At 41.4% G+C, this 21,199-nt stretch overlaps 3 protein-coding genes across 4 annotated transcripts; 2 read left to right on the top strand and 1 right to left on the bottom strand.

The window, feature by feature from the left end:
* Window positions 1-1,541: 1,541 nt before the first annotated feature.
* LOC100824896 (probable peptide/nitrate transporter At3g43790) lies at window positions 1,542-11,389 on the top strand. 2 transcript variants are annotated; one of them, XM_024460059.1, is made up of 18 exons: window positions 1,542-1,602; window positions 1,712-1,905; window positions 2,846-2,886; window positions 3,776-3,836; window positions 3,983-4,085; window positions 4,227-4,329; window positions 4,889-4,942; window positions 5,050-5,112; window positions 5,632-5,681; window positions 5,789-5,864; window positions 7,914-8,099; window positions 8,203-8,290; window positions 8,743-8,828; window positions 8,905-9,012; window positions 9,273-9,317; window positions 9,425-9,513; window positions 10,225-10,268; window positions 11,027-11,389. In XM_024460059.1, exons 2-18 carry the CDS (start codon window positions 1,722-1,724, stop codon window positions 11,122-11,124), a joined length of 1,479 nt encoding a protein of 492 aa, XP_024315827.1. In that variant the 5' UTR covers window positions 1,542-1,602; window positions 1,712-1,721; the 3' UTR covers window positions 11,125-11,389. The 2 variants fall into 2 exon arrangements, 1 of the variants encoding a protein (XP_024315827.1); XR_002963965.1 differs by lacking the exons at window positions 1,542-1,602; window positions 11,027-11,389 and adding an exon at window positions 8,568-8,616 and having other exon boundaries at window positions 1,615-1,905.
* A 2,125-nt stretch (window positions 11,390-13,514) lies between these two features.
* LOC100823371 (calmodulin) lies at window positions 13,515-17,128 on the top strand. Its single transcript, XM_003566783.4, has 2 exons — window positions 13,515-13,750; window positions 16,478-17,128. The coding sequence occupies exons 1-2, from the start codon at window positions 13,675-13,677 to the stop codon at window positions 16,849-16,851; spliced, it is 450 nt and encodes a 149-aa protein (XP_003566831.1). The 5' UTR covers window positions 13,515-13,674; the 3' UTR covers window positions 16,852-17,128.
* A 1,829-nt stretch (window positions 17,129-18,957) lies between these two features.
* LOC100824584 (serine/threonine-protein kinase-like protein At1g28390) lies at window positions 18,958-20,980 on the bottom strand. The gene has a single exon (XM_003565584.4). It carries the CDS (start codon window positions 20,338-20,340, stop codon window positions 19,204-19,206), a length of 1,137 nt encoding a protein of 378 aa, XP_003565632.1. The 5' UTR covers window positions 20,341-20,980; the 3' UTR covers window positions 18,958-19,203.
* Between the last annotated feature and the right edge of the window lie 219 nt (window positions 20,981-21,199).

The following is a 21,199-nucleotide window of genomic DNA, read 5'->3' as shown; positions in this document are numbered from 1 at the left end:
CCAAGCCTAAGATTGTGGATTTCATGCCACTGATCAAGAGAGTCGTTGAAACCAGGCTGACTTGTTTTCTAATATGCTGTCAGATGGGGGCAAACTACAGATGGTCAATTCTGTTTTATCATCAATTCCCACATTTTATATGGCCACATTTTTTCTTCCTCAAGGTGTTATCTCCCAACTGGATAAATACAGGAGACACTGTTTGGCGAGGCAATGATCTCACCAAGAAATCCCCTCCACTTTTTGCCTGGGAATTGGTTTGCAGACCCAAATCTGAAGGTGGTCTTGGTGCCACTAACCTGTAGAAAAACAAACTGTGCATTCATTATGAAAAAACCTGCACAAGTTTTTCAACATGGTTGACTTGCCTTGGATTTCATTTGTTTGGGAAAAGCATTATGCCAACGGCATCTCCGCAAATCTTTCTGCTTGTGCCTCGTTCTGGTGGAAGGTCTGCATTAAACTTTTGCAAACATACAAGTCACTTGCTCGCCGCTCACTTGGTGATGGTAAAACCATCATGTTCTGGCATGACATTTGGGAGGATACCCCATTATCTAATAAATGGCCACACCTTTCTCATTTGCCTAAGATCGGAATTCTTCTGCCAAGGACATCATTCAGTGTGATGATTTGAGTGCTCAGTTCCATCTTCCTTTCTGTGAAGAGGCTTACCCGCAATATCAGGAACTTATGCTTATGCTGAACCAACTTGTCCCACCTCAGGACCAAGACACTTGGTCATATAAATGGACACATCCTGGTTATTTTGTGGACAAAGCCTACCAGATGCTCATTGATCACATTGAGATTCAGTCTACATTTGGTTGTTCCTTATTAATAGGCTTAACACCAGAGCTAATCTTTAGAGAAAGAACTTTCGACTGCCTTCATATTCCTGCGTTCTTTCTGCCTGATCACAGGAGGAAGAGAGGGATCATCTTTTCTTCACTTGCCACTTTGCCAAAGCTTGTTGAAATTACTTATGGCCCACTTTCGGTCATACCCAGGATGTGCATGCTAACATTGCGTCAGTCAAGCATATTGCTCAGGTGCCATTTCATATGGAATTTTCACACCGTTGCTTTGGAGCATGTGGCATGTGAGAAATGATTATATTTTTAACAACATCCAGCCGAGCCTCTTCCGATGCCGTGGGATCTTCAAAGAGGAGCTCAATCTTGTTGCGATGGTTTCCGCTCGACCGCGGGGCCGCGTCTGATGCGGTTGGTTGATTTTTTTTACTAGCCGTGCGTGGGGTGGGACGATGTACGAGGACGGACCGCAGACCATAAATTAAATAGCGGTTTTGCTATTTAGAAGTCCTTTGTTTTTTAGTTAGACATCGGTTGACATGTTTAGTCATTGGATTTTAATCCAACGATAGCAAATTAGAGATGAAAGAATACAGATGAGTATCACATCTTAATTCAACGACTTTAAAACAAATTGAGTTTTAAAACTCTACTAAAAATTAGCTACTTGAAAATAGACACATGCATTAAATATTAAATAATAGGTACGGAGCAAGACAAAATGGTAACCAATCTGACACACACATGTGTTGCGTGTATCTTTTTTTGTCAACGCGAGACATGTTAGGTATCCAACACACGCACATTTCTGAATTTCTGTTCATGTACTTGATAATTTCGGATTTAAGTTTAGCACTAATTTCGTGACCCTCGTCTGTGCCTGCGGTGGGTTACAGGGCGAAGGAGATGAGCGATGATGCCCCCGGCGGCGGCGGCAGCAGCAGCGGTGGCGGGGCGGTCGAGCCGCTGCTGAAGAGGTCGAGGTACCACCCCAACTGCCCCGGGTGCAGGGTGGACAGGAGGAAGGAGGAGAGGGAGGGGTTCCCCTTCACGGAGCTCTCCTGCATGTGGCTCGTCACCATCTGCTCCAGTGAGTGACTTTTGCTTCATCGCGCGTAAGCGCGTTCCTAGCTTATCCTCCGTTGTTTCTTCACTTCTTTATTTTTCCTGAGAACAATTGCCTAGTAGTACAAACATTTTATCAACCGGAGTAATTAGTTTTCAAAAGACGGAGTGATCGCTCTCTCTTTGTTTCGGCTAATATTGGTTCTTACGTTCTCCGTGATTGACTTATCCCGCGTGTGGACCATATTTCTGATATCTGCGTTAAATCAGCTTCTTGCCTTCCTGGACTTTGTTCCGGTTGATCTCTCGCTGTTTAGCTTTGTCTGCAGCACGCCGGCAGGCTTGGCCTGAAAAATGCAGCGTTTGCTTTGTTCATTTTCACTTGTTCTTGACTTCTGATGTGACAGCAGTAAGCACATGGGTCTTCAGACATAACTTGCCTTCATTAGCACTTGTATCTTTCTTGACTAGTGCTCTTCTGTGTCATCCGGATCTTTGTATCTTTCCTCTCAGCTCTCACCTACAGGTTTGGCTTCCGCGACTAACTCTGCCCAAAGTTGCAACCCCGAAACATGCCACACTTCTACTGAATCTTCTCCCGGCGGTATCTCTGCATTTGTTTCTTGGAATCTTTCTTTGCAACACCCACCATGTATTTTATTCACATTTGGCTAGTGTAAAGTTGAATCAAATAGACAGTCCTGCTCTATCACAGCAGATGGTTGTTTGGCGTGAGTTCGATTAGTGGCCATGTGAAACTTGGTTCTTTCTGCTTGTCTGTGGATGGCTACTTTCGTGGTTAGTCGGATGGCTTTTCCATTTGTTTACTTGAGATGATTTTTTTTGTCACTTTAACGCACATCAGATCTTTTACTAATATAATTTCAGATATTTTACTAATATGATTTCAGATATTTACGGTCATGTCCTATATGAATTAATCATGAAATTTTTGTTATTTGCAGGTTTGCCGTTACATTCCTTGTTCCCCTTCTTGTATTTTATGGTGAGCAATACTACTTCACTCTCTTTTTCAAATATGCAATATAGCCTTTTCTTGGGCTTGTACATAACCTTCTTTCTGTTAATGCATCAAGAAAATTTCACTTCTGTTTCATGGAAACAAGAGAAGAGTTACAAGTGTATAACAATTTTAATGCTCTATTCGTTGCAATTTTTTTATTCATGTACTATTTGTTGATCCATGATACAAGCTTTTTTTTTTTGAGAAAACATGATACAAGCTTTGCATAAGATTATGAGATAAGTAGAAAAAAAAGGTGTGCTCCTTCTGTACTTTGATTGTTTCCTGTTTTCTTGCTCATTCGATTACCCCCAAAAACTGTTATCAGCACCTAGGAACCTTCAAGGTCCAATTTATTACATCACTATGAACATAGTATTTATGAACAGGGGAATAGCAAATGAGCGCATCACCTCGATCCACCTCTTAGACCCAAAATGTCACATTCTGGCATCTCCACTGCAGTGACTGGTGCATTTCTTTAAGAATCATGTGTTGTAAATGATGAAGTGTGTAAGTGAATTCCCTAGCCCTTTCCAACAGAAAGGTCTTTTGATTGCGTTGGCTAGCGCATGAGCTTGCAGTAAATATGCTTTCCTACTGAAGCTAAAGAAACTTGTTTTGATTTTTTTTGTTTTGTTTTGTTTTGTTTTCTTGTAGCGTACTTTGGCATAGGTTTGTTGGTCACACGGCTGTTGAATTTAAAACAGCATTGTGGAAACCAAATGAAGAAACTAAAATAGATGGGACCAAAGGGAAATAACAATTGATCCTTTTAAGTCTGATAACATGACTTGTAGTTTATAATCCATAATGCTGAATGTTTTTTGTAAAAACTTATTGATTATAAGCAGTGGTTGTCTGTTTGCAGATAAGGGATCTGCACATCGCTAAAAAAGAAGAAGATATTGGATTTTATGCTGGTTTTGTTGGTGAGTTCTCTTCAAAGCAAAGCTCCTCTTTTATGTCAATCTTCTGAAACACTTGAACATAGCTGCGTAAGGATATTGTTCTGTGAGGGATATGCCTCAGCTTTATCTATCATGATAAACTTATGGTGCCTTTTCTATCAATGAAGGTGGTTCATATATGTTTGGCAGAGCACTCTCATCTGTAATATGGGGAGTTGTGGCTGATAAGTATGGGAGGAAACCAGTTCTTGTAATTACCCTATTTTCAGTGTAAGGATATTCATTCAACATCCCTAAAATGGATATTGTTTCAACAAAATGTAGACAGTTGTACTCTCAGACATAGATTTTCTTTGGTTGTAATTTGCCAGATGCAGCCAGAATTTAAGCATGTTTTCTCATCTATTTCAGAATTATCTTCAATACACTCTTTGGACTCAGCTCAAGTTATTGGATGGCATTAGCCACAAGAGGTCTGCTTGGACTTTTTTCTGGTGTGCTCGGACCAATTAAGGTACCTTAACCAAATTGAGTGCCTCCCTTTCGGGTAGTAGAATCTTCCATCATGTTCTTGCAACTTATTTACCAACTGCTCAGATACCAGATTCATATTCTTGTATTTATTCAACAGTAACTTTCTTAAAAAAATTACTGGCCTTAATTTTTCTTGCATTCTTTCATCAGAGAAGGATGTTTCATAAATTTAGTTGCGGTGAAATGCATACTACTGTTAGATTGTTAGCCTGTTTCGGAAGAAGCTTGTTTTGTTAGAGTTATTGAGGCCTTTACTAGCATGGTTTGAGACCACATAATTTTTTGCAACCAGCTAGTACTCACATGCTGCACTCTTATTAATTTATCAAAACAGTATAAAGACTACCCACAATAATGCCAATAAAAGCAAATGAAAATTATAAGCTGAAAGTCATGAATATGATTGTGGTGTGCTAGGATTCAATCTTGCTGTCTAGGTAGCTTTATGATCTTGAGGTCTCAAAGACAACATGGTGATAAGATGCATAAATCAAATGTATCGCTACATTAATTCTTGTTGGACTTATTTGTGTGTTCAGGCTTATGCTACAGAAGTGTCCCGGAAAGAACATAGTCACCTCGCATTATCACTTGTAAGATGCTCGAGTTATCATTTAAAATTCTTCTGTTACTCCCAAGTTCCAATTTTACTGGGATATCATATTAAACTACCTGTTGCTTTTTGTTGGATATCTATTAGATTTCCTCCTCACGTGGCATAGGCCTTATTGTTGGACCAGCCATTGCTGGTTATCTTGCACAGGTAATATAGTTCTTTTAACATTTTCATGGAACTGATTTATTTATTACCGTCTTGGTCTGTTATGATCTATGATGATCCATTTCGTCTGATTGTGATTAACTCTACATCAAACTTATTGTATTCCTTATCAAATTTTGTTATTGTCCTTTTTCTATTTACCCTCTTATATAGTTCATTTATCTGCTGTTTTATATACTTCAATGATTTACTCATGATGACCAAAATATGGCAAAGTATTCTCCCATTTATAAAAATTATGTTAAAGAAGATGCATGAAAAATGCTAATTCTATTCATCATTAATTTCTACGGTATGTTTTCTGCGCAAAAACTAGCTACTCCCTCCTATTCTAAATTCTTGCTGTTGTTCTAGTGCAAATTTGAACTAAAAAAACGACAACAATTTGGGATCGGAGGGAGTACCTAAATTTGATTGTTTCAAATTTATTATGTTGATATGCAATTATGGTTAAGAATATGGTTAGATGCCCTGTAAGCAAATTTTGCTTGTGGATTGCAGCCTGCAGATAAATATCCAGGCATATTCTCTCAGAACTCCATATTCGGGAGGTAAGCATGTGAATCCTTTTTAAAATAGTTTTTTATTTGCTTTGCGTATCTATTTCATATCCCTTTCTTCTTTGATGCTAATTCTGTTTACACATGCATTGTTTTAGGTTTCCATATTTTCTCCCCTGCCTATGCATATCACTCCTTGCCATTGCTGCTTTAGTTGCTTGCTTCTGGCTTCCGGTGAGTCTGTTGTTCCCAGATGCATATACAATTAATGTTTTTGTGTTGAAGCAAACACCATTTTGGGATAAGAAATAACCATTTCCCCCTTACTGTTCACTATAAGCGGAGTTGCATGGTCCCAGTAGGTCGTAACCGGTACTAGATCTTAGCAGCCGCTATATTCTTGTATCCTGACTAACACTTGTTTAACAGAATAATAGGCAAGGATAGGTAGATGACAAATAAATGAAGTACAATGGGTTGAGAAATGTCCTTTTAAAGAACATGCTGGTAAACTGAGATATGATAATGATAGGACATTAGTTCTATCTACCAATATGCATTCTGTATTTTGACCTAAAACACCTTCAACCTCCGTGACTCCAGTTTTCAGTAGGCGTAGTGTGAGTGAGTGCGTCCGTATAGTGGTGGTGGTGTGTGTGTGGACGTGGGCGCCAGAAGTAGTACTTGATGTTTTTCTTAAGAACCCCGTTTCCATACTGAATCACATTTCTGCGTGATAATCCATCAATATTGAGAGTTTTATTAAAAAAAGATATTTTGTTGTTTTTGTTCAGCACTACATACAACTGCGGTGCTATGATTTCTTGAGTGGGTGAAAAAAATTTGAGCCTGAAATTTGATTACTTAACAATATTTAGGAATTTAGTGATGATGTGATTGCTAAACTGAGGGGGAAAGCTAGCATAGTAATTTACACGATTCAAACACAAGCAAGTTTTGGAGACAACCGAGGCTTTAAGGTTTATTGCCAAAGTTCAGATCCTTGGCCAGATCCTATCACCAACGTGCTCTGTTGGTCTGTCCTAAAAGCAAATGCAACCCCCCCGCCCCCACCCTTTATTTGTGGTAGCTCCTTCACCTTGTGGTAGGTGAGTTCCAAACCATCACAAATTTCTAGAGGCTCTTCACAATCTTCTCGAAGGCTATCAAGTGATTACTGGCCGTTTAGGAGACGGCAATAGTAATAAACTGCGATCAATTATCTTGGAGACTAACTCCTCTCTCTCTCTCTCTCTCTAAGATTTCCGCAAGAGGACCCTTGAGGGCAGAAGAATAAGCTGGCCAAGAGTTTCAGTGTAAGAGGGTTGATGTAGTAAATATACAGCCATAAAAGACTAGCCATGATGATAAAACTGTGAATCTCAGAGGCCCCAGCATTTTAAAATAACAGCTACTTTGACGGCCAGACCAGATCTTGGACCCTCTGACATGAACTTGGAATTCTGACTTTCCAGAGCACAACGGACTTACGCCAACATCGGAGGTTCCAACTTGAACCCACGCTCGGGAAGTTTTAATGACCTCAAAGTGGTCTTTCCAGATAGCGTTTACCAAGGTTTAGAGGTTTCAAAAACCTCAGCTGAGGTGGACCGAAAGTATTCTCGGACACTTCAACTTTCAGACGCAGACATTCAGAGATTTCAAAGACTAAGCCCATAGGAGAATCTCAGGCAGTTCGGAATTTTTTTGGGAGCTCTGACAATAGGATGGAAAATTGTCCTTGATCTTCATTTCTTCGAGCCATATTTCCCAACTTTTTAGGGTTCGTCAATGCTGGTTATATTCTTTGCATTTGGGACTAAACACTTGGTCGCACTTGATGCACACATTGAAATCCAACTTATAGCTATAGAGGCTTATCACTTGGCAATTAGAGATCCAAAGTGCACTTTCACCGGGGTTTGTTGACAAGGTGCCCAGGAGCAGATGTGGTAGAAAGGGAGTTCATTTCTTGCTTGATTGATAGTGAATTAGGTATAAACATCATATAGCCTTGCATGAGTCTTGATGGAAAACATCAGCTTGAAGTCTAAGCAAACTAACAACTTGGAAGGAGATCTGATCTCTAGACGGAAACATTGAAATCCAACATATAGCTATAGAGGCTTATCTTGCCTATCCTGCTGCCGGCTGCCACAGACCCCATCTGGCTCTGGGCCTGGGCTTGTGGCGGCAGTGGTACGGTATGTGCGACCCCACATAAAACATTTCACATATGAACTGACCTGTACTTGATGAGTTGACATGTCTGAAATGTCGCAGGAAACTTTGCATAAACACAAAGATACGATTTCAAATAATTCAGTTGAAGCTGCCGAAGAATCTCTTTCTGATCCAAATGCTGAAGAAACCTTTGATGGATCTCTCGGTTTATTCACTCACGGCCCATTGATTTCCGCTATCACTGTATATTGCATTTTCTCTCTTCAGGACATGGCTTATGCAGAGGTAATGTGATATATTGCTGTGGTTCTTTAGCAGCTCATGTCTTTTGTTGCTTACATTGCCATTAATATTGATCGATTTTATTCTGGAAAGACATAAATTGCAGGTATTTTCACTTTGGGCTGTCAGTGACAGGAAATATGGTGGATTGAGCTTTTCTTCTCAAGATGTGGGCAGCATTCTTTCAACCTCAGGTATTATAGAGTAGACACAATAGGAAATTCCCACTAAAAATGGAGTTGAGAATTTACTGCAATTGTTCATTGAGATTGAATCTGTGATAGGGGATCCAAGGGAGGCTCTAGCCCCTTGTAATGTGACTATTCATATGGCAATGCAAATTAACATATAAAATAGGAAATTTTACATACATGCCACTGCATAATGCCATCTGGTGTTGCCTGTATTTTACTGACCGTAGTGTCATCTGACTAAGTGAGTATGGCCTCATTACAATACTGAACTTTGCAGTGGCATTTCTTGGAACTGCGCACTTTGAAGTGGTGCATATGATTTACGAGTAAAACATATGCTCTTAATCTTTTTTGATTCAGGCTAGCACCATAATTCATAGGGGCCTCAGTTAATCATTTTCCCGCCATTGTGATGTGTTGTGTTACATGCAAAGTTTGCTATTTTTTGTCAGGTCTCTTCCTCCTGATATATCAAATTTTGATTTTTCCGTGGGTTGCGAAGTCTATAGAACCCATCGCATTAGTCCGAACAATTGCAGTAAGACCATTTGTTACTTGTTTGATAGCTTGGTTATATTATAACGGTTCAGCTTATTAGTCATTGTGGTGTGCAGATATTGACAATACCACTTCTTTCGAGCTATTCATTCATGCCTGCATTATCGGGGTTCTCTCTTCAGTTGGTAGTAAATTGTGCATCTTTTCTGAAGAATGCTTTCTCAGTGAGTGCAAAGCTCCTTTTTTTGTGTGGAACAAGTTTTCAAGTTTGGACATGCTAATAGTTCCTATTTTGACTAACAAATTGCATGTCTCTTTCATTGATCTTATTGTTTGCTAAGCAGAACCGCAAATAATGATCTGTTTGTGCAATACAAATTCGGACAAGCCGCTAGTTATCCATATTTGGACAATTATTTCGAATTTGCTATGCTTATCTTACCGACCACTAAGAATGTCACGCTTATAGCTTTATATGTTTCAGGTAACTACCATTATTGTGTTCAACATTTTAATGAATGATGCTGTGGTAAGTTCACAGTTTTATTAATGATGGGTGATCATATCAATAGTTATCTTTGTTCATGCCTGTGGAAATTGACACTCACCTTTTTAACCTTGGGATACACATAACAGAGTCAAAACCTAAGAGCTTCGGTCAATGGCTTTTCTGTAACATTAATGTCCATCTTCAAAGCTATCGGTCCAGCTATTGCAGGTGTTATGTAAGTATCCATGATCCAGCATATCTCACTATCCTATTTCAACCACAGGGAAGATATAGCAAGTTTAGGATAATATCCAGATTTCAGTTTGATTGGTTCCAGAACCGGTGTTGGGATGAATTGACTTAATGTTTTCTGTGTCACACAGCTACCATGTCAGTTCCCCATATGGTTCCATTTACATTTTTGTGGATCAGTTTGTTGATAGTGGCAAATTAAACAAATGTCAGTTTATTTGTTGTGATTTTCAACTCCCAACTCTTCCTTTCATACAACAGATCAATATCATAATTCATTACTCCCTCCGGTCCATAATAAGTGTCTCAGATTTTTCACAATACAATGTGTATAGATTTTTCTCATTTATTCCACAATACACCTTTTTTTTGGTACCCGCACCCAGCCAATAACTACTCACATCAATTTATTATTAGCTCAATATGAGTGGTCAGGCACTAGAAATGAGAGTTGCCTTGGTCCAAGTGCACAAAATCTATATGAGGTGTATTTTTGGAATGGAGGGAGTAACATAGTACAAAGTTGTACTAAACCTGAGACACTTATTATGGATCGGAGGGAGTATATTATATTATATTTTATACAACTGGGAATGACACTTTATTTGCAAACCTGAGGGTATCCTGTATTAAATCTTTTCAAGGAAAACATCACTTCACCTTACCATGTTAATTGCATTTTTTTTCCTTGTAGATTCTCATGGGCTCAAAGGCGTCAAACAGCTATATTTCTTCCAGGTATTTAAATTGGTATTAAACCAATCTGATTAAAAGGGCGACGTAGTAAATCTAGAATTCATATGAGGCTCATTTGCGATGCTTAAAAGGGCAATGTAGTAAAACCAGAAGATGCAGCGATGGACTGATTTCTTTCAAAATAACCTAGTTAAATCCACAACTCCAGTTTTGGTTAAGCTATTCTCTTTTCTAAGTATTACTATTAGTGGTAACACTATTAGGGCCACATAGTAGACCAGAAGATGCATCGATGGACTAAGTTCTACCAGGATCACGTTAAATCTGCACCTTAGTTTTCGTTAAACTATGATTTTGTAAGAAGATTAACCTTCTCACATTCAAGGGTTTAGAAAAGTGCAAGTGCAAGTCGTAATATACATTTCCTCCGTCTAGAAATGTAGGTCGGTTTTGACTTCTTCGAGTCTCCAATGTGAAACTTTGACTACAATTTCCACCTATGATATGGTATGGAAAAAAAGAAAGAGTTTTACAAGAAAAATGCATTGACATTATTTTCATACAGTGACTTGTCTTTTTATCATCTCACGTATTACAATTAGTGGTAATAAATCCAAAAGGTTAACTTCATGCATATCTCACATGCTTGCATTTCCTACTTTGTTTGAAACTAGCAACTTGCATTTCTTAACAGAGGGAGAGCGAGTATTTACCCAAACTGAAAAGATTGCCTACTATTGATACGATGTAAATTATGAAGCTCTAATTGCGTTGATACCTGCTTCGAATTTATGTTGCAGGCGACCACTTGGTGTTTTTCATGCTGAACGTGGTTACGGTCGTCGGTATTACGCTCACTTTCAGACCCTTCTTTGCTAGAAGCGGCACGAAGCACTGATACAGGCTACCATGACTTCGAATTACGATCTGGACAAACATTAACGAGTATCTATCTAATACTCGTGTCTTAATCTTGCTCCCTTAAGCTTAATTAGCAATTTAGCGTATTTGTTGTACGCCGCAGACTATTAGTAGTATTGTTTATGCTGAAAGAGCTGTATATTTCTATTAGACTGATCGATAATCTATAACTTGTGACATATACAGCTATTGTTGACCCGAAAGTGCACAGCGACGCAGGTATTTCCACCCTTTCGCGTGAACTTCTGACTTCTGAGTTCTGACCGAGTGACCGTCCTTCCATGTTTGTCCAAGGCGCACTTAAAAAAACCTTTGAGACATCTCCAACAATTTGTTACTTAGCCATTACTAAGAGGGAAGAGAATATTTTACCTCGTCAATAACATCTCCAATACATCATTACTAAGAAGTTATACTAAGATAGAAAAAAATTAGATTCATATGAGAGGATGGAGCCCATAAAGTACAGTAAGATATTAGCAGTAGGGGATCTCTCTATTGAGTTGTTACTGAAAAAAGCCCAAGCAGTTTTTTGTACAAGTATCCTTAACTGTTACTTAGTACTTCACTTTTCTTCCTCTATTCCATCCACATCATCAAAAAGCCTATATGCCATGTCGTTACGAACAACTGACATGTACCATTGAAATGTCTTTAATAGATTATTCCAATAAACATGATTTATTACATGGTAATTGATCTTGGTTAATCCTAAGACTTTCATAAAAATGATTGGTCATGATTAATTTTACAGAAAATTACATTATTAAATTTAAAAATATATATGTTTTCAATGTATCAAGCTTCGGCAGAGTGAGACTGAAGCGCCACATTGTGTCACTCTAAGGAGAGAGCGACGCACGCCTTGCATGATCAAAATGCTACTTTCTTCATGAGTTTTATGTTGACTTCTTCCATGATTATCTTTTGTGAGCAAGACGAGAAATCATAAATGAGAAAATATGCAATAAACTATAAAAAGTAGTGGGTACCGAGAAACGGTGTAAAAAATATGAAAAACTCACCATGTGCAGTAACTACCCTAGATAATAAATAACCGACAATTGACATATGCGTCAAACAACAACAAATGGACAAATATGAGTAGGGTAAGGGCTTATGATTATGCATACTTAAATAATCACCCTTAAGCATGTCATTACAACATTTATGCATTATGGAAATGGCTAAGATGTGTTTTTTCCTTCTATAAACACTTTAGACCCTAAATATGAACCTTAAGCTTCATATTTAAAACTTCATCCAATGATGCTGAAAACTTATGGAAATCTCATTTATATATGATGATCCCCAGTTACTTCTCAGAGTTTATGGAGTCCATTTGGTTCCTAAAAAATAACTGCTTTGCTTCAAAACCTATATTTGAAATTATTTTAGAAAAATATTCATATATAAACAAAAAAATGTATTTAAGGTTACTATGTCCTAATGAGCACAATAATTTTTGTGAACTTTAATGAATTTTTAAAATAAAGTTCATGTTGAGCCAATAACACTATCTAAATATAAACATTCTTTCAAATCAAACTCGCCACCTTGAGTTGGAATGTTTGTGGTAGGTCAAGCACTGCCCAAAATTCATCTCAGCAAAATTTCATGACTTTTGGAATTTTCTAGGTTGTCAAATCAACTGAAAAGTAAAAAAACAACAGAAAATACAAAAAAGGAAAAGGGGCAACGTGTCAGCCGCACTCAATTTTTTTGGGCAGTTTGACTTTTTTTTTAACTCAGAATGTGAGTGAAACTAAAAATTAACACATGTTTTTTTTTTGAAATCTAAGAAATCACAAGCCATTCAATGAGACTCGTAGAATTTTAGCTATTTTGGACAAATGGTATATTAAAAACTTCTTGTTTCACCCTCAAACTTTTTAATTCAAAGTTTGAACTACACATAAAAATTTGAAACATTCCACTAAATCACTAATCTTTTAGTGAGCGTTCTCATAAATTTTTAGCTAATTTGAACATATGATTTGGGAGAAACTTGCTTGTTTAGTTTCTGCCTTAAATTTTTAGTCCAAAATTCGAACTGCACAGAAAGCTTTTAAAAAATCCAGTAAATAAAAAATCATTTCGTGGGCATTCTGATAAGATTTCAGCTGATTTGACGGATGGTTTGGGAGAAACCTTGCTGTTTAGTTCCGTTCTCAAATTTTTAGTGCCAAATTCAAACTGTACAGAAACTTTGAAAACAGTACAGAAAATTCATACTGCACAGAAACTTTTTAGTCTCAACTCACTGGTTAACCAGAAAGCTCCTAGGTGGGATTTGGAGGGGATTAGCGCGGACTGCCCACCCAAGAGCAGAGCATGAGCTTTTGAGTCCGCGAAACACGGTGCGCGTAGCAGTTTCCTCTTGTCCGGACGCCTAAAATATTTCTCCTCCCCGTCGCGCTCCCCCCTCCTTCCCTTCCTCCACTCGCGCTTCGCCCCTTCCTGCTCGTCAGATCCCGTCCTTCGCCTCGTCGCCTTCGTCGCCGTCCGCGTGTTTCAGGTGGCAGCCATGGCGGATCAGCTCACCGACGACCAGATCGCCGAGTTCAAGGAGGCCTTCAGCCTATTCGACAAGGACGGAGACGGTTCGATCTTCCCCTCCTCTCCCTTATTCTGTTATCCATCTCTATAACTTGCGATTTCTCCGCTTTCGCACGATTTTACTCGATGCGCCCGTACACCCTGCGGTTGATGGGGCGCGTCGATGTGTTGGGACTTGGGTGGGAGATCTGATCGGCGCAGGGTACACGCGGTTGCTGGTCCGAGTGGATCGCGGCGGAATTGTTTTTGGGGGGTTGTTGAAGATGCAGTAAATCTAGCTCTCATTTTTGCACTGCTTGCCGATTCTGGCTCCATGTATCCTTGCCAGTGCAGTCACCCTGCAGTAAGTTGGGGGTTGTGACTTGTGAGAACACTCGGGCTTTGTGCTCGTCGATCACTCATGGGTTTCCGATTGAATGATGTGCTATCCTCAGAGAGATCGGCCTTGGTTGGTTCTAGGATGGCTGTTTGGTCATTGCACGGGAGCTCCTTTAGTTGAGTAACCTATGACCTTTCAATGTGCACAAACTAGAAATGTATTGAATTATGCGAGAACGTGGCGCTGTTGTGTCTAGCATTGGTCTAGATGTGTAATAGTGGCCTCAGCTTGGAGAAGCGAAGCCTGCAGCATGGCGGGTTGCACCTTTGCTGAGGAGTAAGTCACTAGCTTGCTGTGGGTCACTAGTCAGGCAGTCACTATTGCTAGGCATAGCTAAGCTAGAGAAACAGTGATGTGGTGCATCGTAATGCAGGTGTTAGGGTTAAATGATCTTGTAATGCCACATCCGCATGATGTTACACAATTATACATTGGCAGGTGGTAGATAATGTGGCTATACTACTGAGTATTATTTGAAATTTATGTAGGCTTTGGGTCCTTTCAGTGGATGTGCATGACATAGGGGTAATGTTATAGTATAATTGACTTTTGCAGGGATTACCAAAGGGCACATTTTCTTATTTATGAATGTGACACCAGAGTTATCATCTAATTTCGCCTATTATGATTTTGGTGGCATTAGTCTAATTTAGCCTATTATGATTTTCTTGCCAGAGTGCATATGGTGGCTGGCATAGTTATTTATATTGTTGTTTATTGATTACGATTGGGTGTACTATCCTGTAGCTAGAAAATTTGCACATTAGCTGAAGCAAAGAGAGTACCTCACATGTTACCGCTGGACAGAAAAATGTCTGCACTCTGGCAAGTGTTGTTTGTAGATTTTGGCCAGAGGTTGAGGCTACATAAACAAGAGACAAGATTCACTCTAAAAAATAAAGGGACAAGACCATACTGGTTGAGGTTAATTCACATCAATTTCACCTGGTGTCTTATATTTCTGTACCATGGAAATATTTCCAGGTTGCTTTTAGGGTTATGGAAGAAGTACCTAGCTGACAGCCACAATGAATGAACTGATCAAAATCAGTAATAGTGACCCTTGATCCTCCGAGAGCACCACCATATTTGTCTGGAGAAGTTGAGAAAATGCATGAATTTTTTTTGTTATCATGGCTTGTTGAATGTGTTTGTTGGCATTTGGTATGAGTACTGTCAGATTTTGTAGGGGCTGTAAAGAAATGTCCTCTGCAACTTAAATTCTGTAGATATGAATATTTGAAGCATCCACTGATGCTAGTCTTTTGTAAACTTGCTATGCTATTAAAAGCATGTCATTTCAACTTCCTAGTTTCCATAGTTCTCCTATACGATGAAACCAAGACCTGTTGTAAATCATGTAGTGGATTCTCAAATATGTCTCCAATCTTGAAAGTATGGAATTGATTTGAGAAGTACTTGCAAGTTAGAATGTCTTTGCTGTGATAAGATTACATGTCTCTCCTTTTCCGTTTCCTTTTTCGGCTTTGGTGCTGATCAAGTCGATGGAATGTTTACATCAGTCTATTCTTTTTTAGTTAATTGTACTAAAGGTAGTTTGCCGTTTCCTGAATGTTCTTATTCTTTCAAATTTCATCATTGTCCACGTCGAAGTTAATCCACTTTAAAGTTAAGTATACGTGTTTGTTTTGCTACACTTGAATGATTTCATGCATCCAGATAAAGAAAAGGATAGTTCAAGATTTTCTGATGGACCTAACCATTAGTCCATTGTTGCCCTTCTCATTATCATACCGGAAGCTAATGTCCGAAGATTAAATAAACTTAAATAATATTGCTTTCTCTGAAAACCCCAAAATGTTTGTAGGTTCCCGTACTGTACAGATAGCAAGGTTTTTATCCGGGAGGTCTTGCTGTACCAATCATGGACGTGCAAATGCCTCGTCATGATGTGTTAATTACTTGTACAAAAATGTCTAGAAGATCATTTTGAAGACTTGCCTATTACTGGCAGGACGCATCTAGATGTAGCATTTTATAACTATGAAATGGCTACCTTATTCCACAATTACTGGTGTTTTTCTGCATACGTGTTTGGTTTTGTATTTCATCTCATAGTGTTTTCAAGTCAACAGGTCGATTCAGGTCACGACCTGATCGGCTAGTCAAGTCAGCAACTAGTCAAACACTAGTCATTTTTAGGCAGGTAGGCAGCAGGTTTCCAAGTCATATAATGCATGTTAAGACTACTTTTAGTAGGCCGCACACATAAAAGCATAAGTTTAGTTACATGGAATTTAATAGCTGATATAGACTTCTGGGGCATCCCATACTTCAACTGTATTCATTTCATATTTTCCTCTATTCTCGTGTATCATTTGTAGGATCAGTTAAAGTAATTCCACTAAAAACTGGTTGCCTCCTGGAACAGGCTGCATCACCACCAAGGAACTTGGAACTGTGATGCGCTCGCTGGGGCAGAACCCAACTGAGGCTGAGCTTCAGGATATGATCAATGAAGTGGATGCTGATGGCAACGGAACGATCGACTTTCCAGAGTTCCTCAACCTGATGGCGCGTAAGATGAAGGACACTGATTCTGAGGAGGAGCTTAAGGAGGCTTTCCGTGTGTTTGATAAGGACCAGAATGGCTTCATCTCTGCGGCTGAACTCCGTCATGTCATGACCAACCTTGGTGAGAAGCTGACAGATGAGGAGGTGGATGAGATGATCCGTGAAGCCGACGTTGATGGTGACGGTCAGATCAATTATGAAGAGTTCGTGAAGGTGATGATGGCCAAGTGAGCTGCCATTATGAAGCTAGTTCTTTCCTGATGGTAGTAACTAGTTTAGCCTTGAAAACTGACAGCATTTGGTTATGCACTGTTCCTTCCAGTGAATGAACATATTGCTTGTTTGTTTTCTTCTAAGGGATGTTGTGAATTTCGTGTGTTTGCAGTTGTATTATGGTTGTACAATGTTGCTTTCCTTCAAAATTGAGATGATGGGTTTCTTGTAGTTTATTGTAGCATGAATATTTTTTGTTTCTGATCTTGGGTGCAAATTATTTATATTATTTATACGAATATGATTTTCCAAAACAATGATCTGTACACACTGTAGACCTTCCCATTTTAGGCCTGGGGATTTTTTTTTTCACAAATCCTGCGAGAGATGAATTGCCTGTGAAATGCGTGCTCGAACCTTCGTATTCCAAATAGGTGATTAATCATATTGGAGAGACGAATAGTTTTTGTTTGAAAAGTTGACTGCAGATCTCATGACGGCACATTTGGTCGAAAGTGCAATTTTGCCAGTCTTGATCCATACTTTCCTTCACTGATGCCTTTCTCTTTCAGAAAGATGCTATCCGTACAATTTTTTAGCATCTTTTCCAGCAATTTACAATAGTTCTTCTGTCCCTGCTGCAACTTTCAGGATTTAAAATACAATCACCTGAATTAATTCGGAAAAGGGAAAGCAATGCTGGCAAAGTGGAAATCACTTGTTTTCTATGAAGAGTTGCTAGAAAACGACAGTTCCTGGTTTTCCTTGGTACAAAAAGAGGGGAAGAGTAATCTTAAGCAAGGATTATTCAACTAGGAATTCGTCAGATCGACTGTGTCCTGTCGACTGAATCTTCTGAGGAGTTCCTAGCTGTTGTTTTTTCTTCCCAGCAAAATCAGAAGAACTTTCCAACGCTCAGAGATATCTATTCCTTTGAACTTTGAAAAGCAAAAGAATAATGACTTGAATTGGTATGGTATTAAGTGTCGCAATTTTGTCTAGATAAACAAGTATCTAGAGTCTAGACGCATTAATACTGGACGGAGTGAGTATATCATTCAAACAACATAAGATGAACCTTCACGGGAAGGCTTGCCAATAACTTAAAAAAATGGGAGAACGAAAGAAATCAATTTGATCACTCGTCTGCAATAAATAGGATTTTACCTATTCCATTCTTCTCTACTTTACTCCGTCTTATTTATTTAGAATTTTGGAGGAATACTCTCTTTCCCGATTGCAGACAAAAAAAAAACATATATCTGAAGGATCCACAAGTAGCTAGAATGCCGTTATTTTTTGTATATCCCCTCAATTTCAGTATTTCCATCACTATTTCCATCGGAAAAGGGTGTAATTTTGTTGGAATAATCTTGCCTAATGAAAATAGTACACGCAATAGCTAGAGTTCTAGTTGTATTCAGAGTGGATTCCTAGCTGTAATTGGACAAGGTTAACTAGATGGCAAGTGCTGCCACGGGTGACTGGGTGAGTCCGTCTAGAATTTGGAGTGCTAATCCGTGTAGGTGTTCTGGTCCTAGCTAAGCTGGTTGGGTAGTGTGTATATATACACAACTAGATCAAGAGGGTTGTAACGTGAGATTTATAAGAGAAATAAACAGACAAGACACGACAGGTGCCTTTGGTCATAATTTGGTGATCCTCGTGTGCGTTTTCGTGTGATTGATTTTTGAGCAAAACTGAAAAATTTATCCTTTTCGTAGAAGAAAAGATAAGAAAGAAAAAGCAGCTCAAGCAAAGTAGGTTCCCGGCAGGATTGTATAACGGGCAAACTTTAACGGGTTGTCATGCATGGCATGAAACCAGATTTAGCTTCACACATCATCTGGAATCCTGGCGTACGTACGCATCAGACCAAGAACTGCATGCGACCAACTTTTGGTTATTATCACACACACAGTGCATGCACTGTTCTTTCAGTTGCAGCAAAATAATGGCCATCTCATGGTCAGACGGCTAAAGCAAAAGTCCACCTGCTACTGCTCAACCCGCCAGGGTACGGTTAACCTGAACCCATGAGCTACCCGTGCCCAACTTCTCAGCTACCAGTTTGAAACACATCTGCTAGGCTAGCTAGCTAGATTCCACACAATGTACTCATACTTTTGACGGAATGAAAAAAATGGTATTATTGTACTACTCATATACTCCTACGTACAGAATTCTTTTGACTTTGGGATAGACAGAGAGACGAAGAAATGGATCACCGGTTGACGAAGTCAAATTCAAACATGGATTGAATTCACACGAAATAATTTGATCAGTTCCTGCAAGATTTTGAAAACAAAAGAAAAGGAATTCCCCGCACGTTCTTCCGAGCGGGCATTCAACGTCTACTGGGTCAGCCTATTATCCGAACAAGATTCTGGACAGCGTTGGCGGAGGGCACGAGTCAGCCGTGACGGGCGCCGCGCGGCGGCTCCCCTCCGACGACGACGAAGACCCGGACTGCTCGGTGCACTCGACCCTGCTCCGCCTCATCTTCACGCGCACGCGCGTCCCCCACGACGCGACGCGCCGGTAGGCCCTCCCGACGACGTCCCTCCCGTGGCCGTGGTGCCGCCACCCGGCGCTCTCGAGGGCGGCTTGCAGCTCGGAGACCACCTCGGCCATGGCCGGCCGGCGCTCCACGCTCTCCGACACGCACCGCGCGGCCACGGCCAGGACGCGCGCCACCGCGGCCTCGGCGCCCTCGCCGCGTGGCGGGGCGGGCACCCTTTTGTCGAACACCTTCCGCGCCAGGCCGGCGCGGATCAGCGGCACCGCCCAGGCGACGATGGACGACGGGGACGCGTTCACGTCCATCACCTTGCGCCCGCTGACGAGCTCCAGGAGCACCACGCCGAAGCTGAACACGTCGCTCTCCGGGCCCAGCCGGCCCGGCTCCGTGTAGCTCGGGTCCAGGTACCCCATCGTGCCAGCCGGCACCGGCGCCGGCGTCGGGCCGGGGCCAGCGCCTTCGGTCGAGACCGTGACCGCGAGGCTGAAGTCGGCGAGGCGAGCGCGGCCGTCGCGGGCGAGGAGGATGTTGGCCGTCTTGACGTCCCGGTGTATGATGACCCGGGGCGCGGCGCCGTGGAGCGCGCGCACGGCGAGCGCCACGTCGAGCGCGATCTGGACGCGGCGAGGCCAGGCAGGGAGCCGCGGGGACCGGTGCAGAAGGTCGTGCAGCGAGCCGTTGGGCATGAGCTCCATGACGAGCAGCGGCGGCCTCCTGGGCCCCGCCATGGCCACCAGGCCGACGAGGCTGACGACGCCCGGGTGGTGGCGCGCGGCGGTGAGCACGGCGATCTCGTTGGCGAGCTTGGCCTCCCCCTGCGGGTGCGACGCCCTCTTGACGGCCACGGCGATCACCCTCCTGCCGCCGCCGCCGCCGACCTTGAGCTTGGCCCTGTACACGCAGCCGTGGCTGCCCTTGCCGACGACGTTCTTGGCCGCGAAGCCGCCCGTGGCCGCCTCGATCTCCTCGTACGAAAACTCCCTCATGGCTGGCTAACGTGCTCCAGGCGTCTTCCTAGGCCATCTACGGCTGCCTTCTCTGGTGCAATGGTACTCCAATGCCGTGTTTGATCGGGAGTGTAAGCAGTGCAAAGCAGCAGCAGTAGTAGCAGCAGCAGCAACTAGGCAGGGGAATAAAGGGAAAAAGAAGAGAGGCGAAGAAAGGTAAAGGGCATGGATCAAAGGTGGTAAAGGTTGGTGATTGCAAATTTTTTTAGAGACACGGAGGGGGAGAATTTGCGAGAGAGAGGCGATGATGATGATGCCTTTGCTTGGTCCCCTAAAGAACGAAATTTGTCTTCTCAAGGAGAGAAACAACAAATTGGCAGACCAAGAAAGCTAAAATGGATTACTCGCTGTCCCTCTCCTCCGTTCTCTATCTCTCCCCACTGTTTAAAAGATAGAAAAAAGGCGGTGACGCACACGGCGCTTGGGGGGGCTCGGGTCGTTCAGGAGTGGTTGCGATGGCGGGTGCAAGATCCTCGCAGCAACCCAACAAAATCGGCAGCAGAGGATGTTTATTTGTCAGCGGAGAATGTGGGCGGACGGGTTTTGATTCCATGGATATAGGAGTATCATACTCTAGGAGATGTCCCTGTTTGGACGGGCGTCCCCCACCTGATCACACTGCGAGAGAGGGGGGGGGGGGGGGGGGGGGGGGGAAGAACTGGGTTAGCTTTAGTGGTTGTTGTGATATTCTGCGTAGCGGGATGGAAAAGCCTATGGCGGTTGCTGCGATGTGAAATTTTGAATACTTATTATTTTCCTACTATCAATCTTACAGTACATTCCGCTCCAAGATATACATCAAATCGTTTAGTCCGGGAGCATTGTTTAGTGCATGCGA

The sequence above is a fragment of the Brachypodium distachyon genome, chromosome 2 (genome assembly GCF_000005505.3).
Source record: "Brachypodium distachyon strain Bd21 chromosome 2, Brachypodium_distachyon_v3.0, whole genome shotgun sequence".
NCBI classification, from domain to species: Eukaryota; Viridiplantae; Streptophyta; class Magnoliopsida; order Poales; family Poaceae; genus Brachypodium; species Brachypodium distachyon.
This window is presented reverse-complemented; position numbering and strand designations above follow the sequence as displayed.

Coding starts and splice junctions, on each gene's coding strand:
- LOC100824896 (XM_024460059.1), top strand. CDS start 1,722: ATGAGCGATGATGCCCCCGGCGGCGGCGGCAGCAGCAGCGGTGGCGGG. Junction 3,837..3,982: donor ATTTTATGCTGGTTTTGTTG/GTGAGTTCTCTT, acceptor CTATCAATGAAG/GTGGTTCATATATGTTTGGC. Junction 4,330..4,888: donor GTGTGCTCGGACCAATTAAG/GTACCTTAACCA, acceptor TTGTGTGTTCAG/GCTTATGCTACAGAAGTGTC.
- LOC100823371 (XM_003566783.4), top strand. CDS start 13,675: ATGGCGGATCAGCTCACCGACGACCAGATCGCCGAGTTCAAGGAGGCC. Junction 13,751..16,477: donor ATTCGACAAGGACGGAGACG/GTTCGATCTTCC, acceptor CTCCTGGAACAG/GCTGCATCACCACCAAGGAA.
- LOC100824584 (XM_003565584.4), bottom strand. CDS start 20,340: ATGAGGGAGTTTTCGTACGAGGAGATCGAGGCGGCCACGGGCGGCTTC.